Below are 16,663 nucleotides of genomic sequence, written 5' to 3'. Positions count from 1 at the left end.
TTCTCAACATCCGACGGGTCTCCTGCTGGCCCCCAAATATAGCTCAGGGCCATGAGAGCGGCCCAGAATAGGAGATGCGGACCCCCCGCCCGACTCTGGGAGCCCCCTGGAAGAGCGCAGCTGGCCGGTGGTATGAAGTAGCGCTGACGTCACGTCAGTGACATAAATGCGCTCGGTGACAAATAAAGGATGACACAAATGGGAAACTTCATTTTTTATACACTATTATTATTTAATAATGTATTAGTTATTAAAGAGTCTCATATTTAATTAATATAAAACTGAGTAATTAATCCACTGCGTCATACTAATTTTTCATTTGACACCATTTTGATTTTATGTTGATTATTTCATTTACATGAATGTTGTAAAGCTATCTACTTAAAAAAATCTGTTATCAATTCCGATACTGTTTTAATTTTAAAATGTGACAAGTTGTTTGCATAGATCAGTGATTTTCAACCACTATGCCGAGGCACAGTGGTGTCCCGTGAGAGATCGCCAGGTGTGCCATGAGAAAGTATCCAATACCACTTTTTCAAATTTAAAAATTTACAAACATTTATTAATCATTTTCTGCCAATATTATGTCATTGTCCTGTGTCCGTGCTGAAAAGACTGGGAGGGTAATTTAATATTCTACATCACTGATTGCATCTTTCCTGCGAGATGGTTCATGGTGTGCAGCAAAAAAAATCCAATGTAAAAAAGCTGCCCTGGTTCAAAAAAGGTTGAAAAACACTGCCATAGATACATAGATAAATGGCGAGATAGCTGGCGAGATAACTAACGAGACAGCTAGCGAGATAGCGAGACAGCTAGCGAGATAGCTCGCGAGACTGCTAGCGAGATAGCTAGACACTGTAGATAGATTTTTTTCCCCACTCCATTTATAATGCATACAGATAGATCGAGATGAGGTTAAACTAAAATTAGCCCAAATGATTTCCCACTTGTATTTTTCAAACTATTACAGAAAAAAAAGTGATGGATGGTAAACTCGGTTCTATTGTTGGGTGGTCGCAGGGGGGCGGAGAAGGTGGGTGTGTCACATCCCATCACACCAGTTTGACGCTCCGGAGGAGAGCGTGCGTGCGAACAGGGAGTCTGCGCCTCTTCAGATTTGTTCCATGAATATAAATCGACATGTATGGTTTTTTTCAGGACCAAATTGTAACTAGAAAATAATCCAATAACGTTTACGCATCCAATCGTCTGCTGTTAAATTACGCGCCCCCCTACCTGCATCTATTCTACTGGATTGATCGAACGAGCACAGGACATCGAGACTCACTGGTGGAACTTGACGACAGCGCTTACAATTATTTTAAGGAGTTTTTTCCCCCGCGTGTTCTTTCTTTTTTAATCATAAACAATGGACGTCGGACGAGCACCAAGTCGTGATCAAACATGAGAGCGCAATCTCCAAACTCGACGATGGGCAAGAGGACTCTCGGCGAAAACTCCAAAGGCAAAGTGTACATACTCATTTGGCTGCTGCTGGTCTGCGCCCCAAGAGTGGATTCATCCTGGTGGTGAGGGACCTTTGACAAACTTTTACAGTGTACATCTACATTTCAGTCAGCCATTTTCACTGCATTTGGACCTAAAACTGTCAACGCAATAAATGGAAAGGTAAATTCAATTCAATCAAAATAACTTTTGGTGTTATGAAATCATACTTGAAATAAAGCTACCAAATGAAAAAAATAATTCCGACACTAATTAAAAAAATATTTCAGCATGAACACTAAATAAATGTCATAAAAAACAAGGCTTCGAAATAAAACAAGACACAAAGAAAATGAAATAAAATATTGATTCGGGTTTAGTGTATATGTACATTAATAATTCAATAGAAATCTGAAATAAAATCATGTTCACTGTATATGGACGTTAGTAATTCAATGTAAATATTCTAAATGTTATAAAAACATCTAATGAATATTTTAAAATGAAGAGTAAATAATGATCATCTAAAATATAATATAATTTATAATCTGAATAAAATGTAATCAAATGAATAAAAATACAAATAAAAGATAATTCAATGAAAAATGGCAACTTTTTGATATTGGTTAATATCAGCCTATGTTAACATGAAAGAGAAATGTTGAATGCAAAACCAACACGTCAAAATAACTATTCATTAATAACTATTGTTGATTATTGAACCTATAACAAAAAAAAAATAACAGATGCGATAAAATGACTGCAACATAAATTCATAATAATAATAATAAAAATAATGGGAAAATATTGTTGTTGTTTTTTTACATTTTAACTCTAACCCATCACCTGTCACAATTAGGTAAATGTACTTTTTTCCCCACTTGTCTAGATTTGTACTCAATTCACAGGTGGGTGTCACCCCCCAAATCTCAAGTGTTGAGATGGCTTGCTTTCTTTGACGATGCAATCAATGTATAAGATGACATTTTGGGGGTGGGGTCCTGAAAAGTGATAATTTTGGAGATATGAAGGATTTGACCAGACAAAATGAAAAACAACCTATTTTATTTAAAGGACAACCGACGTCACTTTTTTGTTTTTTAACTAACATAAGAAGAAAACGTTTTGTAGCATCTAAAATACCCAAAACACGCAGGCTGATATTTTTATTCAAATGCAAAACACCAATAAAAATGACTTAAAGTGTCCAAAATCTGCAAACAAAGTGAGCTGCGAATTGGGCATTTTTAGAAAGTCCCGCCCCCAGTTCATGACGTCACGCCAAGACGTCTTGCATTGCTTGTGAATCAAAACAATGGCTTCAGATTCGGAGAATATGCTTTTTTGTTACACATCCAGTTATGAATATGATTCAAATAGTTCTGAAGAGGAAAGCATACATGTTTGCAATCGATTAAAGAATTTATTCTGTGCCATTTTGAGGCAATAGGGGTGGGGAAATGTTGCACCAAAAAGAGTCAGAAAATGGCGACAAAGCTCCGTGTAAGGAATTAATCAGCCTGTTTGCACAGGCTGATTACGGAGCTTTGTCGCCCTCTTCTGCCTCTTTTTGGTGCAACACGAAGTTTTCAGACCAAACAAGTACAGCAAAATGCATTGACGTGATGGAAGGACTGCTACAATGTGTCCTTTTTTCGGTCAGGGGCGTTCCTTCAGTGACGTAACGTGAGGACTCGTCACCAACTCAAAAACAAGACTTCCGGAATATTGAGCGTGAGTCTTAAAACGTACAATATAGCTATATGCGGTGGAATCTTTGTAAAATACGCTCAGTAGAAGTCATTTGAAGCCATTTTACAAATTATGGACACAACTTGTCCGGAGACGTCGGTTGTCCTTTAATGATCAGAGAAATTAAAAGAACAATGACAACATTTTGCAAATCATTTAGAAACAAACCAAAATAATAGCTAGCTAGCTAGATAAATACATAGCTATCATAGCTAGCTGGATAGCTAAATAGCTCGATAGTTTTTTTTTTTTTTAAAGTAACGATGTTTCTAATATACGGTGATATATATGTCAAAAACACACACAAAATACTAAACTCGTTCATAAATGTCAGTAAGAGAGTATTTGGTCGTACCTAATATTGCGGCCAAAGCCTTGATGAAGATAAATGGATTGGCGGGAGGTCGTACTTCATCTCCCCTATCCCGTCCCATCCATCTTTCCCTGCCACTTAAGTATCAGGTGTGGGCGCCGATGCGTGTACAAATGAGGCTTGATCAGCTCTTGTTAACAGCCTGCAAAGAAGACAAAAATATGGGCAACCACTTCAGCGCGCATCAAAGCCACTGACTCCATTTCCCCCCGTAGAAGAAGTCATTCATAACCCCCAGCCTTCACTGTCGTGCCTTACAATGTGGTATGTCTCATATTTGGAAAACTTTTGCATATTTATATATTATATTGGGATTTTTTTTTTCATTCATTGAAGGTGCGCCTTATAGTCCGGTGCACCTTATACGTACTTGGAAAATGTTTAAAATACACCATTTATTGGGGGTGCGCCTTATACTCCGATGCGCCTTACACAATGCAGTGATACTTCAGCTTACGAACTTAATTGGTTCCCAGAAAGTGTGTGTAAGGTGAAAAGTATGTCTTCCAAACATTAATTCCCCATAGGAAACCATTAAAATGAGAATAATCCTTTCCCAGGTCCCCATAAAGCATAATTTTCTCCTAAATAAGCCTTAAAACTACACAAAATATACCTTTATGTATGATAAATGTGCTATTCGATTGTTATTAAAGAAATAAACTGTTCCGTATAATAAAGTCACTTTATTTACCATTCTGATGGTCGGCAGCCACAGTGGCGCTGTTCAGCCGTGTGGTTTGGTGTTCTTCCGCTGAAAACTATTCCTCCAGCCATTGTGGCGCTCCGTGTGTTTCCCGAAAGCTAGTTCGTATGCCAAGATTATGTTCTCAAAAATTGAATGTACCTAAGGCGAAAAGTTTGTTAGCGTTCGTAAGCCCAGGTATCACTGTGCTTTCAAACTAAATGTCTCTGCTTATGACTCGGTCCTGTCAAATGGATAAAGATCCAGAGCCACTTTCAAGTGATTCTTCATTGTCTGAAACCTGCCAAATCAAAATGTAATCATACATTTTTTAGATGCATCTCATGGCGTTAACCAACATTTTTAGTAGCACAAATTCACATACTCGCTTCGTACTCACACACAGTGTCAAGTACGTGTCAAACATATTTACCGTATTTTCCGGTGTATAAGGCGCACCACCAACGAATGGTGTATTTTAAAACATTTCCCATATATAAGGCGCACCGCATATAATGTGCACCTTCAATGAATGACAAATATTTTTTTCCAAATATAATATATAAATATATAAAGGTTTTCCAAATATAAGGCACACCACATTATAACGCAGTACATTAGGGGCTTGGGTTATGCACGACTTCTTCTACAGGAGTCAGTGGCTACTAAAAGTCATTGTGAGACCTGTTGTGGCTCAATATGACTTCACATATCGGGCGCACCTACGTATAAGGCACAGGGTCATCTTTTGAAAAACACCAAGGCTTTTGGGTGCGCCTTATACACCAGAAAATACGGTCATTATTACGTAATCATGCCCCACTGTCACATCACAGACGGGCTCAAAATGCTTCTTTGAGATATTGTCCAGGCAGATCACCAATAATTGTCTTTATTGGTTTATTATTTTCATACTTGAATGATGGCTGGGCACTTTTATACTTACAAACTATCCCTCTGGTTATTTGTCACCGCCATTAGACGCCCTTTCTTCGTCTAAAGTGTCCGTCCTCAAGTGTCTTTTTGGCTCGGCCGCTGTGAACAAAACAATAAACACAAGTAGTGGCCCTGCTCAGCTTTTAGCACCCGGCCACACTGTTACACTCCAGAAGAGGCAAGGCCATAACGGGAGTGGAAACTGCGCCACAAGCAGCAATTCAAAAGGGACTCTCATGAGGATGTATACTTTTTACGGGTACCTCGCGCAGCGGCGTGTGATCGGACCCTCTCGAGGATTGTAAGAAAGATGGTGGTTATGTTTGATGAGTGAGTATAGGTCTGTGTAAGCTCTCAGACGTACAGGAGTGGTCCATTAATGCAAAGGTTTCTCCAGCCATCATCTGTACTTCTTTGAAGGTGTTCATCCAAGAGGCTTCGTCAGCAAACTAAAATGTTGCTGGTAACTCTGGACCTACTTATATATCCCTACTGTCCAAAGGTGGCGGTGCCAGACCTCTGTTATGGTAGGTCCCTGCTTCAGGTTGGTGGGAGCAGAGGACTATTTCCTGAGGCTACACTGATTACTTCTATTTTCCTGACTGATTATGGTCTACGACTGGCCTGATTGCCCAATTTGCTCTGGTATCACCTCATCAGCATAACAAAACCTATGAGGTAACGATCTCAGAAGTTAATTAAACATCACACCCCCTTGGCAATCCAGTGAAGGGTTTTGCTGTTTTATGAAAATAGCTTTATATATATATATATATATATATATATATATATATATATACAGTAAAGTCTCGTTATATCGATATCGGATATATCGATAGTCCCGGTTATATCGATATTTTTTCGGACTCCCTTGAATATCGATATAACGAGACTTTACTGTATATCTATATATATATATATATATATATATATATATATATATATATATATATATATATATATTATTGGACAAGTATGTAGAACACACAAGGAATTTGTCTCTGGTAGAATACATGATACTAGTGCAGCACTAGTATCATCATAAAAAAACATGACAAATAAGTATGGAGGATACAAATAAGGGCTAAGGGCGGTAGCGCCTGGCTGAGGGGAGTCGCTGGAAAAGGTGGTGAGCAGGGTGCGGAGGGTCCAGTAGTATTTTCCGCGCTCTAAATAACACAATGGCTATCAGTACCATGTAGATTCAGGCCGCGTCGCAGGTCTCTTTCTTAACTTTCTTCTCATAAAGGTCGTAGTTGACGTTCTGCTTCACCACAGCGTTTTGCACGTGGCCGTTAGCCGCGTTTTATAACTGACTTCTCCTGTTGACATGAAAGATGATCAAATTTGACTTTGACCGTATCGGTTACACCTGGCTGACGGGAGGCGCTGGGAAAGGTGGTGGACAGGATGTGGAGGGTCAAGGATTTGAGTGAGTGTCAATCGGACTGAGATGGAATAGGCTTGTCGCAATCAAATGGCAAAAGAGGGGTGCTTCGGGCATCCAACTTGAAGCAGGGGTGTCATTCGGACTCCCTCGCCGCCGTTGACGATTGTTAGCGACCGCTAAAAGCACCCCCCCCCCCCACACATATTTTTTTTTTCCATTACAGACTCACAAATGACTTATCACACGCAACATTTCAATACCGTTTGCACCGGCGTATTCTGACCTCCGACCCCTTGGCAGGTACATCGGCACGTTGGGTGCTCGTGTAATTTGCGACAACATCCCGGGGCTGGTCAACAAGCAGCGGCAGCTTTGCCAACGCCACCCGGACTTGATGCAGTCCATCGGCGAGGGTGGCAAGGAGTGGATCAAGGAGTGCCAGCACCAGTTCCGCCACCAACGCTGGAACTGCAGCACGTTGGAGCGCGACCACACCGTGTTCGGAAGGGTGATGCTGCGAAGTGAGTCGCCCCAAAACCGGGACGGGGCGGGCGGGGGTGGAGTCGGGGGGGAATGTGGCTCTTTGCCAATCTGTGTGAGACACTCCAGTTAATCACCCTTGTAAATGTCTCTTGCCGTGATCAGATAAGCACATAATAAATGGATGTCTCATGAATAATTCCGCCATGTAAACACAAAAAGGTGTTGTTTTTTTTCTCGCTTTCTCGGGGAGTAAGGGAAAGTGGGAAAATGGATTTTCTCTTGGAAAAAAAAAGCGCAGCAATTGAGAGATCTGCACTGTGATGTATAAACAGTAATAGGAGATGTAAATATTTGGGGAGATGTTTCTGGCAGCAGGACAAATCTTGACGGCCTGACATATCGCCTGTGTTCTGCTTGGTTGCGTGAGCGGGAATGTGGACGGGAGGTGGAGGTGTGTGAGAGTGTGTGTGTGTGCGTGTGTGTGTGTGTGTGGTGGGGGCCCGACGATCCTTCCCAAATCTCCTCTCTCTCAAATGAAAACAAAAGCCAGTGACTGAGAAAGCCTCCACATGTGCGCACGAGGAAAAAAAGGTGAAAGGAGAGTCGGCCGGGCTGTGATGTCATATGGATGACATGCCGCTATGCGTGCTACATTCCGCCATACATGGACTGTTCTTTCCATGTGCTAACTAGACTGATGCCGCTATAAAGAGATACATTTTGGCGAGAAAAATGGAATAAACTAACAAAAATACACTAAACCAGTTTTTTTTCCCCAGAACAAAGAATAATCGGTAAAATGTCATCCATATAATATATATATATAAATATGGGACCGAAAAAGTGGGGTCTTTAAAATATATAAACTATAATAATATTAACAATAATAATAATAAATTTCATTTATAAGGTAAATAAAACAACTTTATTATACCGTACCATTTATTTATTGAATTACAATACAATAGCACATTTATTCCACAACATTTATTCCACAAAATAAGATATATTTGTGTATTTTTAATGGGTATTTAGTTGAAAATTATGTTTTTATGGGGAGCTCGGAATTGATTATTCTGATTGTAATGGTTTCTTATGGGAAATAAATGTTTGGAAGACGAACTTTTCACCTTACACACACTTTCTGGGAACCATTAAGTTTGTAAGCCAAGGTATCACTGTATATGAGTAATTGACTGAATGACCCCTTGGAATTTTTAAACACATGCTGAAGTTAGCTGAAATGAAAATAAAAATGCAAATGTGAAATACAGAATGGCTCGCTGAAATGTATGTAAATTGATTGCTGTGATATATAAAGAATGTCTTCCAAGGTCACCAAATCTGGCCCCCTTTGCAAAAAGTTTGGGCACCCCGGGTGTAGTTTAAAGGCAATGTATGAAATCAAGTCTCTCACACAGGATCACCTTGCATAATTGGCGAAACGTTGCAAGTTACAAATGCGATATTGTATATAAAAAGATACTCACCAAATACCGCACGTAGTCCCACTTGTCCCTCTTCTCACCCAGGCAGCAGAGAAGCAGCCTTTGTGTACGCCATCTCGTCGGCCGGAGTGGTCTACGCCATAACCCGGGCGTGCAGTCAGGGCGACGTCAAGATCTGCAATTGTGACGGGCACAAACGGGGCCAAGCCAGCGACCAACGGGGCAACTTTGACTGGGGCGGATGCAGTGACAACATCAACTATGGCATCAAATTTGCCAAGGCTTTTGTTGACGCTCGAGAGAGGATGGTGAAGGACGCCCGGGCGCTCATGAATCTGCACAATAATCGTTGTGGAAGAATGGTGAGTTCTGTACAATTCCGATAAACTCATCTACCATATTTAACATCCCTGGTAATATATTTGAAGTCTGCCAATAGCTGTGTCCCAATTTCAAACAAAACATATTTTAAAAGGCCCAATGTAAATGGTCTAGGTCACAGGTGTCAAAGTAAATTTTTAAGTCAATATTTTATTCGGCCCGTGAAATCAAATCAAGCATGTCAAGTTCCATGATGCTAGCTGAAGTCGGGACCAACATTTAAAATAGCCATATGTATACCACAATAATAGTCATTATTCTTGACTTCAGATTTGAAAAGTAGTCATTCATCAATTTGTTGAGTGTTCTGCATGTAATATGTGGAACAGATTTGAACCATTTCCAATGGTTTCCCCAAATTTATAATGGCCCTCGACAGAAAACCGTGGCTACAATGTGGCCTTCAAGGTGGACACCCTTGGTTTAGGTCGAAGACAGCGTTTCAACCCTTATTATGCTATCCAGTCTGGATAAAACTACTAGTATGTTAGCATCCTCACTAATATCTTTGAGGCGTGACAAAAGTTACGCTCCAAGTCAAGGACTGCACACTTTGGAAGACTTAAGCTGCACTATCTAGGCAGATGACTTTACTTGTCAACCCGAGTTAAAAAGGCTGAGTCAAAGTTGTCTAGTTCCGATAAAACTAGGGTCTGCTGATCGTGGTCATCCAAGTTTGGGGAGGAGATGAAACATTAGCAGGAACTTTTTGAAAAAAAATATCCCTCCCACGTTAAAAAGCGTTCAAGAGTTTTCTACCTTTCTATGATCGTGGCAAGTGGTTTTCCATTTGGGTATCAATGTTATAATTTTAAGACCACACAAAAACAATGGGTAATTGATGATCATTTGCACTTTGGATTGTCGATCTGATGCACAGGTGAGTTCCTAGAGTTCCTGATCCTTTTTACCCACACGTTCAGATGTATATGTCCCACACACCATAGTTTCCTCTTGAAAGAGGATCTCGAAAAGAAGACGTGACCTACCTACCAGGGTTATTCACACCTTGGCCACCGGCCAACGTGGCAGGCTTAACGCCCCGTCAACTCTGACCTCTGCCGCAGGCCGTCAAGCGCTTCATGAAGCTGGAGTGCAAATGCCACGGCGTCAGCGGCTCCTGCTCCCTGAGGACCTGCTGGCTGGCTATGTCCGACTTCAGGCGGACGGGCGACTACCTCCACAAGAAATACAACACGGCCGTGGAGGTGACAATGAACCAGGATGGCACCGGCTTCATGGTGGCTGAGCAGGACTTCAAAGGGAGTGCCAGGAACGAGCTGGTGTACGTGGAGAACTCGCCCGACTACTGCCTCATGGACCGAGCAGCAGGTAACAGAACATGGCAGAACCAGCGTTTGACAAAGGTGGAGATGGTGGAGCGCCACATATCAAATTGTGACCTCATTTAAGTCAGGGTACAACAGCAAGAGGAGCTGATTTAAATAGCAGAGTCCTCAGAAGTAGACCTGTTTGGTCGTGAGATCACGGGAGCTGACGAAGTTCTGCGCAACAGTCACTGTGAACGAACGTGGATTAGATTTTAGGAGACATATCTGAGATAGCAAAGGTGATGCTTTAGGAAGTGTCCAACGAGCTTGTCATTCTAGACAGACCATCCGTGGTTCTTAATTTAGTTGGAGACACCGAACCCCACCAGTTTCATATGCTCAGTCACCGAACCCTTCTTTGAATGACTGTGCCTACTAACTGCAGACTAGACTGAGGGGTGGACCTCTGTGGCGGAGGGTCCACCGAACCCCTGAGACCGACTCACCAAATCCCGAGGGTCCGATCGAACCCAAGTTAAGAACCACTGTTCTAAGACAAGGAGGATTTTAAATACTTGCGATCAACTGTCCAGAGCAATGGAGAGTGTGAAAAAGAGGTGAAGAAGCGTGTACAGGTAGACTGGAGCGTCAGGTGTGATGTGTGACAGAAGCGTTTCAGCTAGGATGAAAGGCAAGGTATAAAACTGTGGTTAGACAAGCGATTATGTTTGGACTGGAGACAGTAACATTGAAGAAAAGACAGGAAGCAGAGCTGGAGGTAGCAGAGATGAAGATGTTGAGGTTTTCTTTGGGAGTGACCAGGTTGGATCAGATCAGGACATTAAAGGGACAACTCATACTAGAGGCTAAGGAGAGAAAGTCAGAGAGACCAGACTGAGATGATGTGGACAAGTCCAGAGGAGAGAGAGTGAAGGACTGCTGAGCCTTGAACTACCAGGCAGGAGACCGAAATGAAGACCTAAGAGGAGGTTCATGGATGTTGTCAAAGAGGACATGAAGGTAGCTGGTGTGAGAGGATACACAAAACCGGGTTAGATGGAGGCGTTTAGGAACGTGTTGTAACAATACGCACTTTGGTCTGTGTAAGCGCCTAGTGTACATGAGTGGTTCATCGATGAAAAGGTTTCTTCAGCCGTCATTTGTACTTCTTTGAAGGTGTCAGACGTTTTAGTTCGCTGATGAAGCCTCTTGGATGAGAAGCCTAACGTCCGACACCTTCAAAGAAGTACAGATGACGGCTGAAGAAAGCTTTTCATCAATACACACTCAGAGGTTGAGATCGGATTGACTTTTCACAGTTCTCCATCGATCTAATTGTGACTTTCTTGATGCCGCGTCACCTTTGATAACAAAATGAAAACCAGGGGTGTCAAGTGAAGTTTCGCATTCCATCACAGCTTAAAGTCCAGCGATTTGCCCTTTCCCATCCACTTTAATTCTTGCCATTTGCTTTGCCTTGTTAAGAATCCGTCACCCTGCTCGCATCCGGTCGCTTCAACAGAGCGTGAAGGTGCTCGGCAGTTGACGTGGTGCACTTTCAAACTGAATACCTTTACTCCTCCTTGGCTTTGGGCTGATGTAAGGACAGGTTGTTAAAAAGTCATCTGAAAAAAAGGAGCTTATGATGCCTCCTCGCTGCTAATCTCCATTGTGTAGGAATTCACGGCCCGGGGATACATGCAGGCTTATTTTTCAAATCCTTCCTTTGGTCATTTTTAAAGCAGTGATCTTTCTCAGCCTGAGGGAAATATCTTCTTTTATCCCTTCTCTTTACATCACGGATGGTCGGTCATTAATGGTGGCATTTATCCTCACACCTGAGTACAGCTTTGGGTTCAGGTTTTCAAATGATGGTAGAATGTAACTTTAATCTCTTAGTTTCATAAAACACTAAACACCCATCATGATAAGTAAACCTTTATCTGTCTCAGAATGGAGACATTCCCTTTTTACAGCGGCAAAATTATGAGTGCGCAGAACATGCGCACTCCAAACAAGGAGAAAATGGGTGAGTGGGGATGAGCCCAGGTTTTTAGGACCATCTATTCAGTAGCCTGACAGCAGTCGGCAGAAACGATCGGCTAAAGGAGCTGTCATTACTTCAATAATCTGATCTTTCCTGTGTAAAACGTCTTCAGTATCAAGGATGTCTTGGTTTAAGTGGGCACTACAGTGACATCAACCCATGAAAGATAACTACTGTGATACCTCAGATTACAAACTTAATTGGTTCCCAGAAAGTGGGTGTAAAGCGAAAAGTTCGGCTGCCAAACATTTATTTTCCATAGGAAACCATTAAAAATGAGAATAATCCGTTTGCAGGTCCCCATAAAACATAATTTTCGACTAAATGAGCCTGAAAACTACACAAAATATATCTTATTTTATGTATAATAAATATGCTATTGTATTTTAATTAAAGAAATAAACTACACTGTATAATAAAGTCATTTTATTTACCTTTGTGATGGCCGTTGATGTAGTTGCCTCTTGATGACACCTGAGTGAAGTTGCCATGCTTTCTCGGCGATAATACCCTCACTCACGCTGTCCCCTGCTAGCTGCTTTTCATTAATCCAAATCAACAGCAGTTTTTCAATCTCTTCTATTGCCTGAGACCATTGCTTAGACAACACAGAAACACCCTAAGCCACACATAGCAATGGTCAACTTAGCATACACGTACTGGGACGCGATGATCTCCTTCTTCTGCTCGACCATAATTTTCTTTTGTGTCCTCTTCGGCTTAACACTAGCCTGTGGTGGGGTATGTTTTGGTCCCAAAAAAGCAAAAGTATCCACTCGATAACAAACCATGTCTGAACTGAGGGCACTCAAAGAAAGGGGGTGAGGAAAACTAGCCCGTCAGCCACGGTGGCGCTGTTCGACCGTGTAGTTTGGTGTTCGTCCGCCGAAAACTAGTCCGCCAGCCTTTGTCGCGCTCCGTGTGTTTCCCGAAAACTAGTTTGTATGGCAAGATTATATTCTCGTGAATTTAATGTTTGTAAGGTGAAAAGTTTGTAAACTAAAGCGTTCGTAAGCTGAGGTACAGAAAAGTCTCGTTATATCGATATTCAAGGGAGTCCGAAAAAATATCGATATAACCGGGACTATCGATATATCCGACCCTGTTTGCATGTAATTTTCTCCGTGCGTGCATAGAAATAGTATCGATATAACCGGGACTATCGATATATCCGATATCGATATAACGAGACTTTACTGTATCACTGTATTTTGAAATGTGTCACTTTTTTAAGATGATTGGTGTGACACTGTGACATCATGCGCGCTGTAGTTTAAGTGAAAATTGAGGTTGTTAGAGCGTAGACGACAAATTGAGAAATCTACACATGAACATGACACATCATTTGGAACATGGACACATCATTTGAACTCCAGTTCCTGGTCTATGTTGTGTCATAAATCCTTTCAAATTAATAATTATTTATGACAATAATAAAATAATCAAAAATATAGCGTCCTATAGGGCGTCCTAGTATCAAGTGGTTAGCACGCCGGCTTCACAATGGAGAAGTCGTGAGTTCAAGACCAGGAACCAGCCTCCCTGTGTGAAGCTTGCATGTTCTGCGCAGGCCCGCGTGGGTTTTCTCCGGGTCCCTCCCACATTCCAAAAAACATGCATGGCAGGCTGATTGACCACTCCAAATTGTCCCTAGGTGTGAGACTGACTGGTTGTTTGTCTCGATGTTCCCTGCGATTGTCTGGCAACCAATTCAGGGCAACCACCCCCAGGACCCTAATGTCTAGATAGCTATTTGGCTAGCTATCTGATGGCTATCTACTAGCTGGCTGGCTATCTAGCTAGCATTCTATTCATTCTATTAGCTATCTAGTAGCTAGCTCTCTATCTATTTGAGTTACTTCCGGGTTGAGTGAACGCTGGCGCGTGTGGCTGCCACTGCTCACCCACAGAAAAACGTATGACTGTAAAGTGACCTTGAGAGTTTTGAAAGGCGCTTAGAAATGAAATGTATTATTATTATTATTATTATTATTATTATTATTATTATTATTATAATGAGGATCTGGAAAATGGATGGCTGGATAGCGTCCTATATAAATGGGGTCTTCAGGTCAGATTCTGTCGCCAATGTGTTGAGAGCATCAAGTGGAAAGAGACTTTTGACTGTTGACCACTAACAAAATGACTGTCAGAGTGCCAATAAGAAACACTTGCTGATACACAGTAAAAACAAGCAGGATATAACAAAAAAAAATTAAACCATGAAATGAATCAATACTTACTTTGTGTTGTTAGGCTCTCTGGGTACGGCGGGCCGCATTTGCAACAAATCTTCCCGGGGCACCGACGGCTGCGAGGTGATGTGCTGCGGCCGAGGCTACGACACCATGCGTGTTAAACGTCTCAGCCAGTGCGAGTGCAAGTTCCAGTGGTGCTGCACGGTCCAGTGTAACGACTGCGAGGACACGCTGGATGTTCACACCTGTAAGCCGCACAAGCGACCCGACTGGCTGGATCAGACCTAAAAACCGTCCAGCTTTAGCGTATTGTGGGAGTTTTCAACAAATAACATTTGGCCAATGAGGACTGGCTGGTTTTGACTGATGGTGAAACTGGAAAATATGTCCAGTTCTTGTTTATGGGCTTCTGCAATGTTTGTGGAAGCATTTGTTGAGTATTGTATCACACATCCCGCAGTACATCGATGAGAAGGTTTCATCAGCCGTCATCTGTACTTCTTTGAAGGTGTCGGACATTTTGATTCTTATCCAACAGGCTTCGTAAGCGAACTAAAATCTTTTGCTGGTAGTTTTGGCCTTATATATATCACTACTGTCCAGATGTGGCGGTGCCAGACTGTGCTCTGATTGGTCCCTGCTCTTAGGTTGGGGGGGAGCAGGGACATATGCACCTAAAAGCTAGCAACCACTCGTTTGACAACAATTAGGTTAAAATTTTAGCGAAAGAAAATAGATGGTTTGAAAGGGGAGTAAAAAAAGCTATTTTTATAAAACAGCAAAACCCTTCACTAAATCACCATGGTGGGGTGAGGTTCAATTTGGATCGTTCCTACAACCGACTTCTTAGGCAATATAGGCTTAGTCATGCTGATGAGGTGATACCAGATCAAATGGGGCAATCAGGCCAGTCGTAGACCCCATACTCAGGCAGGACAATAGAAGTAATCAGTGTAGCCGCAGGTAGTAGTCCTCTGCTCCCCCCAACCTGAGAGCAGGACCAATCATAGCTATCTGGACAGTCGGGATATATATATAGGGCCAAAAGTACCAGCAAAAGATTTTAATTCGCTGACGAAGCCTCTTGGATAAGAAGCGAAACGTCCGACACCTTCAAAGAAGTACAGATGACGGCTGAAGAAACCTTCTCATCGATGGACCACTCCTGTACGACTGAGAGCTTACACAGACATCCGGCAGTACAGTGCACAGCGAAATTATGCAAAGCTTGTTTTTTTTACGATAAACTCAACATTTGTAAGAACTGTTAATATTTGAATGGTATATCATGAATGATCGTCTTTAGATTGGCACTCTTGTACCCTTATGTTAATTAGCTAGCATCTGACGAAACGGTAAAATTCTGCGTTGTCACGAGCAATTACAAACTTTTTCAGTATCATCAATGAGAGTTTCACCATTCTGCTTTCTCCGATGTCAACCCAACAAGAAGCCTTGCGTGCCTGCATTAGCTCAATTGCAATCTTTCGTCACAATGCCGGAAAAGAGGCAACTAGCTAGCGGTCACAAAATGCGTTTTTTTGGTTCCAGGGAGTTGATGTTAGCTAATTTTTTGCAGTAAAAAATATGCCAACAGTAACTTGAGAACAGGAAAAGCTTCATTGTACTGATAATTGCCCTGATGTTTAGCAAGTCCGTCATTCATTTTAGAGAAATACTCAAAGGCTTTCCATTTAATAAGCAATAGAGAGCTTCTGGAAATGGCTGCCATTGTAAATCCGACAAGTGAGTGAAAAAAAATCACTGTCTTGTGTTGACGTTGGACACTTGTTTCCACACAATCATTGAAAACCCTGCTCATTTCTACCTCTGGTTCTTTGTCTTTGTTTCCATCTTTGCTTGTTTTGATTTGCACACACACACGCACACGCGCACACACACACACACACACATACATTCCTGTTTCAATGGTTTGTGAGGTCCGGATAACTCCAGAAAAGGAGTGAGGACCACCGTTGCTGATAATTTTAGAGAAGAACGAGTGTTACATTTGAACACGAAATGTCACCACATTTTCCACTTCAATTTCTTTAAAAACAAAGAAATAAAAAGTGGACTTGAAACTGAAATACAGTAAAGTCTCGTTATATCGATATTCAAGGGAGTCCGAAAAAATATCGATATAACCGGGACTATCGATATATCCGACCCTGTTTGCATGTAATTTTCTCCGTGCGTGCATAGAAATAGTATCGATATAACCGGGACTATCGATATATCCGATAT

At 41.7% G+C, this 16,663-nt stretch overlaps 1 protein-coding gene across 1 annotated transcript; it reads left to right on the top strand.

Moving 5' to 3' along the window:
* Positions 1 to 985: 985 nt before the first annotated feature.
* LOC148890505 (protein Wnt-2b-A-like) lies at positions 986 to 16,243 on the top strand. The gene is made up of 5 exons (XM_089011087.1): positions 986 to 1,535; positions 6,889 to 7,109; positions 8,604 to 8,881; positions 9,968 to 10,232; positions 14,475 to 16,243. The coding sequence occupies exons 1-5, from the start codon at positions 1,411 to 1,413 to the stop codon at positions 14,702 to 14,704; spliced, it is 1,119 nt and encodes a 372-aa protein (XP_088867213.1). The 5' UTR covers positions 986 to 1,410; the 3' UTR covers positions 14,705 to 16,243.
* The last annotated feature ends 420 nt before the right edge of the window (positions 16,244 to 16,663 follow it).

This window comes from Hippocampus bargibanti, linkage group LG12, assembly GCF_051943395.1.
Source record: "Hippocampus bargibanti isolate YZ-2025 linkage group LG12, ASM5194339v1, whole genome shotgun sequence".
Lineage (NCBI taxonomy): Eukaryota > Metazoa > Chordata > Actinopteri > Syngnathiformes > Syngnathidae > Hippocampus > Hippocampus bargibanti.
The sequence above is the reverse complement of the archived record's forward strand: the minus strand, read 5'-3'. Positions and strand labels throughout refer to the sequence as shown.

Bases quoted from the DNA above. Each gene is read 5' to 3' on its own strand.
- LOC148890505 (XM_089011087.1), top strand. From the start codon at position 1,411: ATGAGAGCGCAATCTCCAAACTCGACGATGGGCAAGAGGACTCTCGGC. The intron at 8,882-9,967 runs GTGAGTTCTGTA...CCTCTGCCGCAG, and splicing joins ATAATCGTTGTGGAAGAATG to GCCGTCAAGCGCTTCATGAA. The intron at 10,233-14,474 runs GTAACAGAACAT...TTGTGTTGTTAG, and splicing joins CCTCATGGACCGAGCAGCAG to GCTCTCTGGGTACGGCGGGC.